Source organism: Gobius niger (genome assembly GCF_951799975.1).
Source record: "Gobius niger genome assembly, chromosome: 22".
Classification (NCBI taxonomy): domain Eukaryota; kingdom Metazoa; phylum Chordata; class Actinopteri; order Gobiiformes; family Gobiidae; genus Gobius; species Gobius niger.
In genome coordinates this window covers 13,092,256-13,105,065 of record NC_136873.1, presented here as the reverse complement: position 1 = coordinate 13,105,065, position 12,810 = coordinate 13,092,256, and the positions used below count along the sequence as shown (strand labels likewise).

Sequence of the window (12,810 nt, the reverse complement as noted above, 5' to 3'; positions counted from 1 at the left end):
CACAGATTTAGCCACTTTTCAAACCTCCTGTGACGATATTTGGAAACAGGGCAAACAACAAATGTCGTGTGACCCTCCAGGGTTTTAATAAAGTCTCCATCGCGTCTTCAAAGCACGTCCAGCTGCTCCGTGTGCAGGTCAGTCCCACGCCTCAAAATAACTCCTCCCATCAGCGCGAGCGTCTCGTCTTCTCTCGGGTCAGTCTCATGATCGATCACAAACACAAACGCTCCGTCTAAACTCGCCTTTTACACAAGAAAACAACAAATAATCCAGTCTGCGGTAAAAACGAAACAGAAACCTGCAGTGACATTGGTGTCAAAGCTCCGCTAACAGCAACGAAACACTTCCTGTTGTCCCGACAAAATAAAAGGCGTCAATGTTCCAGCCGCTGGGAGAGGGTTTGAAATGTTTATTAATAAATGAACCTAATATTTTAGCTGCAAATGGACACAAATGTCGTTTTTCTTCATTTTCCTGGTCGTCCGTTTTGCTCAAATACAAATAAAGGCCTGTCTCTAATTGTGGCCTGGTTCCAATAAAGGCCTGGTCCTAGATGCCCTTGAGTAAATAAAGGTCCCGGCCTATATTAGAGCATTTACGGTATTCTAACTAAAGTAAAGAACAGATCCTCAGAAACTCCCCGCCGGCTGTAAAGTGGTACCACAATGAACTCTCCTACAAGAAAATAGATCGATCATCCCCGCTTTAATTACAGACTTTTCCCCTGCCCCGGGAGAAGAGGGTTCCTGTGTCGGGAGCACGTGTGGGACGGGTTCCTCCTCTGACTCGGAGCCAGAGGAATCCTCGGCTGCGGCTCAGGCTGGATATAGATTTTGGCCTCGGTTTTTGGAGAAGGCGCTGCATTCCTCAGTGTTTCTCGTCTTTCATCGATATTTCTGTTCATCTCTCTCCTTTTTTTTTCCTTTTCCCTCCAACCTTTTCTTTCCGTTTGCTCCGCTCAGACCGCGGTCGGCCTGACAGGTGTTACGAGCCGGTGCTCTGGACTTATTTTACTGTAGCAGAAATCTTTTCTCCAGCGTAGTTTTGCACTTTTATCGATCGCCGACACGGGAGTCTAAATCTAAAAGGGACGATTTGCAGCTCATGTCGAACCGAATGTAAGAGGATGAGTGAGATGTGTTTAAAATGATCACCAAATACTGGATCAAATAAATGTTGATTTATGTTAATGAACTTTGTTTTTTGTGTGTTTTTTCCAGGATTACCCAAAGAACAGGCACCCGGGCTGGAGCCGGGGGTCAGTGGCGTACCACGCAGGTGAGGAGGCCACACTTCTACATTATATTGCTGTACTACATACTCCAGTACATTATGGAGTATGTACTCATACTGGGTATTCGATTCATGTGTAATTTAGATTAAATATTAATGTATTTGTACATTAAAGAAATATTTCAGGATTTTTGACATAGGGCCTCATTTCCTAGTTATCCAGAGTGTTGTTGTTTTTTTTTAAATTCCTGCAGTTCTTATATTTGAAGAGTTCCGTGGTGCTAGGCTAATGCAAGGCTAGTGCATGTCTATGGTATCAGCTAGCCTGCATTAAAAACAGTGTGACCCGCTCCACAGAGCACCTGAGGCAAATCACTTATAACACCAGACTAACCATATAAATGTCTGTGTCCATAGAGTCATTTTAACCATTTTGCATTTAAAATAACTTATATTTGAGCAGCATCTGCTTCGTGGTTGTATAAGCTATGCGGCGGTGGAGTGATCTGCCAGAAAATAGTCCCTCAAAATGCGATCATTCATGTGATGCAGGTCAGTTATATTCCAAAAAGTTACTCTATGGACACATTTATACATTTATATGGTTAGTCTGGTGTTATAAGTGATTTGCCTCAGGTGCTCTGAGGAGCGGGTCAGACTGTTTTTAATGCAGGCTAGCTGATACCATAGACATGCACTAGCCTTGCACTAGCCTAGCGCCTCGAAACTCTTCAAATATAAGAACTGCATGAATGAAAAAAAAAACTCCAGAAATCAGCAACACTCTGGATAACTCGGAAATTAGGCCCTATGTCAAAAATCCTGAAATATCCCTTTAATAGTGTATTTGTTTTGTCCTTTTTAGTATATGGTAAATGCAGACATTTATCCAAAAATACTGGTTCTAAGCCTTTTAAACAGTCATAATATGTCAGGCTAGTAGGCATTTTTTAGAGTAAAGTGACAGTTTTCCTCCTGAAAGTTGTGAAACCTGGTTTAAACTCAGTCCCTGTGACAAATGTTGATGTTGTAAATGAATTAGGAAAGTTTGAGATGAGTTTGGATCAGAAAATAGCAATTTGTAATTTGAGTGACCCTGTTGTACAATCAGGTACAGCTCCTTTAATGTGCTAATATTATACCCAATATAACTAATGTACAAACGCCATGAGAAGAGAGCGATGGAATCAAAATAACTAATTGAATCCGCTTTGTAGTTATTGTATTTAGTTATTTATCTGAGGAATCGAAAGTGAGAGACTTCCCGTGTTTTCTAGTGTTGGAAAGAGCGCAGTCAAAGCTTTACAATGAGCCCTTTGAAAATCAGGGACAAGTTTGTAAACCTCAGATCATATTTTATTTTTGTCTTTCTAACAAGGTCCCTCTGAAGTACCTACTGAACACATTTGACAGTTCACAAACAGAAATATCGGCGAGACATTTTGAAAAATCCCCCAAAAATCGGCATTGGCCTGAAAAAACCCGACCTCTAGTAACACCTGTAATTGGAGGTGGAGATTATATCGTCTGCAAGATAACATCGAAATTGCCGTTTGGAAGATTTGCTCATTTACAATGTCAGGTTTTTGTCTGTGAAACATCGCAGGGCACCAGCAGATAACCGTGAGAGGAAATAATCCTATCGCCACTGCTTTTCCATCGGGTTTTCAGATCTTAATGCTCTTGTATCTGATGAAACGACCCGCTGACTGGCTTTGAGCATTACAGTGTTTTTCTAAAGGTTCAGGTCATGTCACAGCCAGAGGCGGGTAGTACACAAAATCCTGCTCTGTTCCTGCATCCTGCAAAGGTGTTGATTCGGGTCGAAGTGCCGTCATGCACGAGCTTAACCTCTTGACTCCCACCTGAACGGATCACATTTTCTCCAGTTTGGCTTTACCATAATCAAAAAGATGCTTGGGGAAAAAAGCACCAAAACAGCCACAAAAACAAGGATGTAAACGCAACTAAAATGTGACAAAAATTCAACAAAAATGTGACAAAAACTCAACTAAAATGTGACAAAAATTCAACAAAAATGTGACAAAAATTCAACAAAAATGTGACAAAAATTCAACTAAAATGTGACAAAAATTCAACCAAAATTTGAAAAAAAATCAACAAAAAAATTCAACAAAAATGTGACAAAAATTCAACAAAAATTCAACAAAAATGTGACAAAAATTCAACAAAAATTCAACAAAAAAATGACAAAAATTCAACAAAAATGTGACAAAAATTCAACTAAAATGTGACAAAAATTCAACCAAAATTTGAAAAAAAATCAACAAAAAAATGACAAAATCTCAACCAAAATGTGACAAAAATTCAACAAAAATGTGACAAAAACTCAACTAAAATGTGACAAAAACTCAACAAAAAAGTGACAAAAATTCAACTAAAATGTGACAAAAACTCAGCAAAAATGTGACAAAAATTCAACAAAAATTTGAAAAAAAATCAACAAAAAAGTGACAAAATCTCAACCAAAATGTGACAAAAATTCGACCAAAATGTGACAAAAATTCAACAAAAAAATGACAAATATTCAACAAAAATGTGACAAAAATTCAACCAAAATGTGACAAAAATTCAACAAAAATGTGACAAAAATTCAACAAAAATTCAACAAAAAAATGACAAAAATTCAGCAAAAATGTGACAAAAATTCAACTAAAATGTGACAAAAATTCAACCAAAATTTGAAAAAAAATGACAAAATCTCAACCAAAATGTGACAAAAATTCAACAAAATGTGACAAAAATTCAACAAAAAAATGACAAATATTCAACAAAAATGTGACAAAAATTAAACAAAAATGTGACAAAAAGTCAACAAAAAATTCAACAAACATTAAAAAAAGGAGACACAACACGCACAAAAACGCAAGGAAAAAGATCAGTTTTGTGGGTCTTAGCTTTCAAATGAGGTGTTACACACGCCTATAGCCAAAGAGGACAGAATGCATTTGGTTTAGGCGGGCGGTAAGAGCTTAATGTAGAAGATGCAGTTACGCGTAAGACCTGAGGTGGCAGTAATGAGCATAAAATGACTAAGTGCATCTAGCCCCTTTGAGCTGTGATTTGAAACTCTCCACAGTCTGTGACCGACGACTGAACAAGCTCGGTCTCCTTTACTTTTTCATTTAGACCTGGGACAGTATCGGCCCACCCCTAGTTTTATTGGTATTCTCTTTGATAATATTTCAATTTTCACATCATTTCATGTTTTGTTTCTCATAATTAACATCATCACTGAAGCATGAATCAGACTTTTCCTCTTGCTTGAGTAAATATTTCGGCTTCTCTTCTCTGTGACTCTGTCCTGCAACCTCTGAAAGCTCCAGAAAACAAACTTCTCGACCCCTAAATCACTTCGAATTCTTGTGCGCGAGGTTCATGTCACAACACGTCTGTCACTGAGCCTTAAAATAATCCACGAATCTAAATATTTCTCCGCTAAATCAACTTTTATTACTGCTTATGTGTCTGAACCTGACTCCTCCAAGCTCCTCCGGCCCGAGGATCCCCCGCTGCTCTGCATTTCACCCTCGGTGTTAAATATTTGATCTCGCCGCACGACTCCGGCGATGTATGTAATGCGTCTCCTCGTGTTTGTTCAGTAAAGTTTATATGCTTTCGCGGAGCTGACCCCAGGACCGGCCGCGGACGCTTCTGCCCTGTTGGGTCGGCGCATATTTCTCATACTTCAGTCCATGTTTATGCTGAGAGCAGAAGTACAGGTCCGTTTACTGCAGTACTCACTCTGTTCAAGCTTTTAAACCTGATTATAAAGTCGTACACACATCGAAATCAAACCCGGAGTCTCGTTTAGTTTGGTTCATACATGTTTGAATGATGAGTTTTGTCACTGCAGGTGAAAATGGGAAATAAAATTATAATCTCGAGCAGGGGTGCCCAAAGTGGGGCCGAAACACTTCTGTTGGCCGCGTGTGGATAATACTAACTCTCTTCCATTCATTCTCAATGGTAAATATGGATGCAGTACACTTTTTGACCACCAGCTTCAAATTGGGGGCGCTGTTTCTCTCCTTTTGGAAACACTGTTGTGGTGTCTTGGTGTTTATCAATCACAGAGCGTTGTAGCATCAACTTTCACAGTTTTCCAACGTTTATTGCAAAGGTTGTTGACGTCGACAACAGTATATGTTAAAAATTGACTTATAAAAGAATTGATGCAGAACTGACACTTTCAAAATGATCTAATGTGTCATTTTCTTTGAGTGAACGAATGAGGTAAAGTTACTGTAGGTGTTGTAGATACAGGTGGTTTTTTTTGGCACTAAATTGCTACAATTGTTGATTTTGTTTTACTAAAACTAGGCTTTTGCCACAGTTACCATTTGTTTTAATATAGCATGTTATTTGCATAGATAGAATCAAATGCAAACGTAGGCTATCGAAAAAGAAAAAAAGTAAATAAAAAAAGTAACTTTATAATTTGCAGTTATGTGTTTTTCGTGCTTGACATCGCCGTGTTTGGCCCGCGACTCACAGGCACTTTTTCATTTTGGCCCTCGGAGACGAAATGTTTGGGCCCCCCTGATCTAGAGACATCAGTTTGAGACCTTTGCTGTCGATACTGACATAAACATGAGGGAAAAAATGTATTGCAATTTCTGTCATTTTATTCTTTCCATGGAACATTTTTTTTTAAATATTTTCAGCAACAAAATCTAAATAATGGATCGAGCCAGGTTTAAGTGTGTATTTTTTTTATGTAATTGACATGCCGGTTTAGTAACAAAGATTTTTTCAGAGTGGGTTTTGTTCTTACTCAGTTTTTGTCTGGACGAGCGAACAGTCTCCAATAAAGAAGGATCCTCCACTTGACGTTTTTGTTCCATAACCCTCAGGATCTTTTAAGAAATTCAAAATGACAGTTTTTCTGTGTCCCACCTCATCTTAAATCGATCACAGATTTTTTATTTTGAAAAATGTCGATCCATTTAGCCCAGCTCTAATTAGTGCGTATTTGACCTTGTAGAGACCCAGCGGCCGTATGGATGGAAAGCAGCATGGTGCCTTTACTTTCCATCACGTCTCTAGGACGCTTCAGGATCAGTTGTTTTGTAGGTTTGGGCGCCACGTTGTCCACTCATACAGCCACTGGATCACTACAAGGTCAATTACGCACAAATATCAACATTTTTTTCCACATAAAAAGTTGCATAAAGCACCTTTAAAGGGGGGTATTATGCAAAATTGACTTTTTCAAGCTCTACATCATGTTATTATGTTGTTCCCTCATTAAAAACATGCCTGAAGTGTTGCCTTGGCACATTCACGTATTTTTGAGTCATCTGTAAAAACTCTGATGGCGGCCATTTTAGGGATAGGTTTGCCTGAGTCCTCCTAGGAACGCCCCCACCTCCTGGAGACGCCTCCGAGCTTTCGTCACCAGCCGAGTAACCAACCACTGCTCCTCAGCAGAACCCCCTCCCCACTGATGCCACAGACAGCGTGTGGAGGGGGCGTGTCGGAAAGGGTCAGAGGTTCTTAAAGAGACAGAGGCCGATTTCAAGACATTCACTACAGCAATTTTGAGAGACATTTTATACAAGGCAGTTATTCTAATTTACTGCATTTACAGACCAACAGAAGGTTTGGTCATCATTGTAGTGTGATATAGACTGGTGCTATGGGACTGAAAAAACATAATACCCCCTCTTTAAGATTCAACCATGTAAAATGTGTGTTTTTTTTAACTGTATATCAGTGATGTTCTGCAAACCTTTCAAATCGATCGCTACATTTATTTTATTCTCTATTCACCTCAAGTCCTGCATGTTTCCCTTTGTCCGCGGCTCAGACCAGTGTTTTTACTCCTCTGCCCGGTGTGAATTCTTGCTAAACTTAGAAAACACGTGGAGTGCAGCAATAACAGCGTTTGGATTCGTCCCGCTGCGGAAAGAGAGACACCGCGGAGCTGAGTAACGGACTCCACACTGAAAACAAACACATACAGGAGTTAAAATGGCTACAGTTCAGTTTAAAATCATTTAAAAGAATAAAAAAAACTCAACGGACTGAGTTTCAGTTTGGGGATTTGCTAAATAAACATGAAACATTTACTTGTAAGGCCGAGTAGTGTTGAGTAGGTTTTCTTTGTGTCCGTGGAAGAGCGCGGTAGCTTCCAATTTCACCACCGTTTGGAGCCATAGGAATACATTGAGAGAGGCCAAATGCTAACAACATCTCTGGTCGTTTTGCGTGACTGAGCGCACGCACAAAGACCAGACAGGTACACATCAACTCGTCTAAGCTCAGGCAAGAACATATTTCAGTATGTAAAAACGGTGGCCTGTTCCTTTAAATGAGACGTAGGTGGTGCTTTCTCTAGCTGTCATAGGTAGTGTTCCAACTAGAACAAGCCTTAAAGGGACTATACGGAGTTTAAAAATGTTAAAATTCAGTATTTTCCTCCCCCTACATGTTCCAGCTATGTCCTAATGTGTAGAATGTTCACCACAACTGCCTCTAAAATCCTGCACTGTCACTCAGAAAGATGTTATTTCGGGTCTGAAGTGCCGTCATGCACGAGCTTAATATAGAAGCTGCAGTTACACGTAAGACCTGAGGTGGCAGTAGTGAGTATAAAATGACCAACTTGCATCTAGTCTCTTTAATGAAAGCGTGCACCTCCAAAACCGCACTTCACAGTCCCCCATGACTGTTGATCAAGTGCTGGTCTCATGATTTCTTTTTTTTTTAATGAATTCCCCATGAGGAGGCGGGGCCAGGTCATTTAACACTCACATAAACAAGACACTAACAAAATTTAAACATATTTATTTCTTAATTAGAGCACATATGTGAAAAGACTGTGGTTTTTGATCAAGTACATTGCTGTGAAACAATATTCAACATGGGAGAATATCATCCAGTATATGGTTATTTCCAAATATGTTGTTAGTGTCTATAGATACAGTCGGCATCTCGTCATAGAAGGGGGCGTGGCTTCGCCGAGGGGGAAAATAGAATCTTTATCGTGCGTTCCAGGCAACTGGTATCTGGTAAATTCACCACTTCCCACTTGGAAAAATGCCTTGGAGCCGCTCGAACTGGTAATTACAACTTGTAAACTCGGAAACCTGAAGACTGCTGCGAGTTCGTATACGAGATGAAGACAGTAATGGCGCCCCCCAGTGGAGCAGTACTGCTAACGTTAAAACTGTAACGAAACCACTACATCAGTGACGTGAACGTTACTTTTGTTCACAGCTTTCAACACAACGTTATGTTGCAGGTTTGTAATTAGATCTGGTTTAAAGAAACGTTCTTAAACGTTAGCATCGTATGAGCTAACTGTTGTAGCATTAGCCGTTTTGTTTACGACTTCAATCACCTGGAACGCACCATTAGAGAAACACAATTTTCCAGTCTTTTTAGAAATGTTCTGGTGGAATATAAACTTATTTATCACATAAATAAAGTCAAGTATAAATCGGGCCCATATGGATATTTTCTCACAGCACATTGTTCAGTAAAAGTGAAAAAAACGCAGTTATAGCTCGCGCTAGCTAAGCGTTAGCATTAGCCCGATGCTAACATGAAGCACCATGTTAGCATTAATGTATTTATGGGCTGTTGAACCACTTTGCTCCTCTCCATGTCTTTGTATCTTTATTTAGTAGAAACTATGATCATAATTCAGCATTTGTTAAAGTGTTTTTTGAATAATTAAAGAAAGTTTCGATTTTTCTCCAGATTGTTTTCCCCCTTAACTGTTTTCAAACATGACCATATATGGGCGAGTCCTGAGATGCCGTCTGTAGCTATTCCTTTCTGTAGTACTATTATAAAAGAAAGTAAAATTGACTATTACAACAGATAAACAGATTTAATTTAATGCAATCCTAGTCAAATATTGTAAACCTCATGGACGTCGAACGCTCCAACCACAGCCTCTTTAAAGTAGTTATTTCTGCGCCTCAGTCCTGTCGGAAGTTTTGCATCATGTGAAACCTGACCTGTTCAAAGTGAGTGTGACTCGGCTGGTAAATGGCTCGTGGTCGTGTGCGGGAGCTGTGGGGCCTATCGGACGAAATCAGTCCATAATGAGTACATTTCATAAGCTTCATTTACCGTCGAACCGCTTTAAACTTCTCCAGAGTCACACGCTCCCGCTCAACACCCGCAGCGTCCACAGAGTCGCACCCTGTTTTCCCCGGGACACGATCAGATAAGCTCTGCGCTCATACCGACATGTCTTACTAATATGTTTTGGTTTTAAACATCAAGTCCTTAAACCAGTGTCACTTCTCGATTAAATTGCTTCATTATAATTTTTGTCATAGTTTTACTGACTAAGATTAGACTAAAGCTGTGACTAAAGCTATATGACGGGATTTACGGCTCTTTTCTGCGAGTCTTTGTGATCTGACAAATCATTTTTAGTGCATTTAACTTTAGAGCAAAAAGCTTTCACTTGTGCTTCAGTTTTGGGACGATTCTTGTGTTCGGTCGGGGGAGTTCTCGGTAAAATAGATCCGTCTCTTTTCACAATACATGCTTTTCAGTCATGTGACCTTTGTTGTTATGGCGGCCATTTTGAATACCGAAGTAGAACTATGCAATACTACAACATGTAACAATATCTCTACTCAGGATGAAAATGAATTACAACTGATCGACAGTGCCATTTTTATGTACTTGTACTTGTCTGTAGTGTTTACAACATACAGGCTAACGTTGCTAACTCGCGGCTAACAGTTTTGGCCATTCTGACGCCGTTTTATGCCCAGGGATTTATTCAGCTGAAAAACTAACCCAGTGACTAAAAAGTCCTCAGAAAATCCAAATTAAAGAGATACAGCATGTTTATATTGAGCGAAAATTAGCTGCAGCAGAACAATGAAAACGCGGTAGCTTCTCGCTAAGTTACTACAAACACACGAGAGAGACCATTTAAGTAACATCTCAATACTATTGTTAAATAAAAATACATAAATGAATAAAGCTCAGGCATTGGGGAGCTTTTGGACATGGGCTTTTCTGTCTGTGTAATAAAGTGCAATAAAAATTTAAAATTATATTGAATTAAAATAAAATAAATAAATAAATGGCATCAGCACAATTCTAATGTAACTGCTCATAAATGTGTTGCCTACTTTACTTAAGGAAATGTAAATGAGTAAATTAACTTATTACAAACCAATCTGCTGTGAAAAAAGTGAGAATGTTGAAGAAACTGCCTTGTACTCGTATCGGTATTCGGTATCGGCGAGTACTTAAATCAAAGTACTCGTATCGGTTTTAGAAAAAGTGGTGTCGGTGCATCCCTACTTGTAATCATTGCTCAAGAAGATAAGAGTTAAAACACGGCCCCAGAGACGCACGTTTATGTGAAGAAGCCGGTGTTTAAGCTGCTCAAGATGTTAGCATGCTACCGGTTAGCATCAGTATTTAGCTTCAACAGCTCAGCTCCGACCTCTCCAAGAGAAAACCTTGAACTAAACTCCAAACATCTAGCCTTGGATGCGACATGTGACAGAGGTCAGAGCTGTTACTGTAGTATTTCCTCAATGTTCATAGATGTGGCCACACATGTGTTTATCATGTTGAAGCCAACCAGTAGCATGCTAACGTCTTGAGCAACTTAAACACTGACACAGACTCTGACATGACAAACTGTAAAAATCACAGAGAAAGGTTTTCTGTTTCCTCTTTGTTCATTTAGTGAAGCAGATCTTAAGTAAATCCTGCTGTAGCTCCACAGACTGAGCTGCTACGTCTGAGCCACATTTGCTGCTTATTTCACATAAACGTGCGTCTCTGGGGCCGCGTTTTTACTGTTGTATTCTTAAGCATTGATTACGAGTACATAAAAATGCAGCTGTCAATCATTTTCATCCTGAGAGTAGAGACTTGTTGCATGTTGTAGTATTGCATAATTCTACTTTGGTATTCAAAATGGCCGCCGGAACGATGCGTGATGTCATTGGAGACGCATGTATTGAGATCCACTTCGAGCCGTTCAAAAGAGCTGCATTCTCTACTTGTTTCTCCACAAGTCTTGCTGCTTTGTTTTGAATAACTTGTAACTTTTGCAAGATCTTTCCAAAAGTCGGACGGCCACTCTTCAGAACAACAGAGAATAATCTACTCTAAAATATTTGGTTTTATGTGGACAGCGCCCTCTTCTGGGGGAGTTTCCCCGATATTCAGTGTACCTCTGGGGGACAGCCAGACTGAAATAAGTCCCGGATGGAATCACAAAGCTTCTAAACACGGTCGAATCAGCTTCATGGGACAAACTTTTATCTGCTGCAGCTGAACCTGAGATCGGAGGTTTCTCATCGGTGACATCTATCACTCAAATGAGAAAAACCTTCAGCCTTTTGAGGTTAGGTTATTGCAGAAGCCAAAACCTCGATTGCGATTCGATATCGATAAACCTTGCAGCCCTAGTTGTGGCTCACTGCGCCTCAGCCGACCCCTTTTTTCTCACCCTCAAGCCACAGAAAGTACTGACGGCCCATTGTTTGTACCAACTTTGTTTTGAGCAACGCAGTTGTTGCTCCAGGAGGAACATTGGGCCCAAAGACTGGTGAAGGTGGCATTTCTATAGTGTCACATTAAACAGCAATGGCAAGTCCCATGAAGTTATGAGCAGCATTAATGTGTTCTGTCCATGAAAGCCTAGTCCTTCGCTCATTACCATATATATGTTTATGTGACTCTAACCCACAGGAAAAGCTTTAAAATCTACAGTTATTTTTAGATTTCAGGCGTTGCGTCAGAGGGTTGTTATTTTGTGAAAGTCCCGCATGTCTCTGCTCCGATGCGTCTCCATCTCCTCGTGAGCGGCTCAGATAGAGATTGTTTAAGTCCTCTCCTGAGCTGGGTGTCATGGCGACCCCGTAAATATTTACCTGTATCCGCCGGGACGACCTGTCTGCACGCGGCCTCCGCGCTCGCCTCGTGTCTTGGCCTCGTTCCCAGCCGTTGTTTGAAGATTTCTTTGGAATCGCTGTTGTTCTTTCTTTGAAGACAAGTGTCGTACAAGAACCCTCTTCTCTGAGGATTCCCCGGGCGTCAAAGCAGCGTTTTATGTAATGTTTTAAGCTTTCACAGTTGGGGACAGGGCAGGTTACTGTTTGATGATCACTGTCTGTGAAACGACTGCTTTCTTTTTGTGAGTGAAAGTGATTGAAGATTGTGTTCAGCTTGTTCATAGCTCAAGCTTAGGTGAAATTCAACCGTCACAGAGAACGGCCAGTCTGACAGTCTGATCTGAGAAGCTCAGAGCAGTTTAGGAGCAAGGATTTATGAAAAAGACCTGATAGAGTACTGCTCACTTTTCAGTATTGTCTCTTTTGACAACGTGAACTTGTTTTTCCCCTCTAAATCTTTGGGCCCGTTCTTGCATTTCTAAACGCAGACTGTAGAGTGGACTTTTGCACAGACAGGGGGCGCTGGTAAATCTTCAGCTTCATTCTTGGCTATGACAGACTCCCATGGCGATGCTACAGCCGTGGTCCCTTCCCAAGATTTACCTCCTGCATCAGACTGGATTATTATACTTCTGTGGAGGGCGGTGGGTATGAG

At 40.3% G+C, this 12,810-nt stretch overlaps 1 protein-coding gene across 1 annotated transcript in view; it reads left to right on the top strand.

Annotated features, from left to right (window-relative positions):
* LOC306981298 (SPRY domain-containing protein 3-like) overlaps window positions 1-12,810 on the top strand; it is a 69,100-nt gene that overhangs the window by 48,254 nt on the left and 8,036 nt on the right. The window contains exon 7 of the mRNA XM_079580867.1: window positions 1,224-1,281. Coding sequence (XP_079436993.1) covers window positions 1,224-1,281 — 58 coding nt within the window. The remainder of the gene's footprint in view (window positions 1-1,223; window positions 1,282-12,810) is intronic.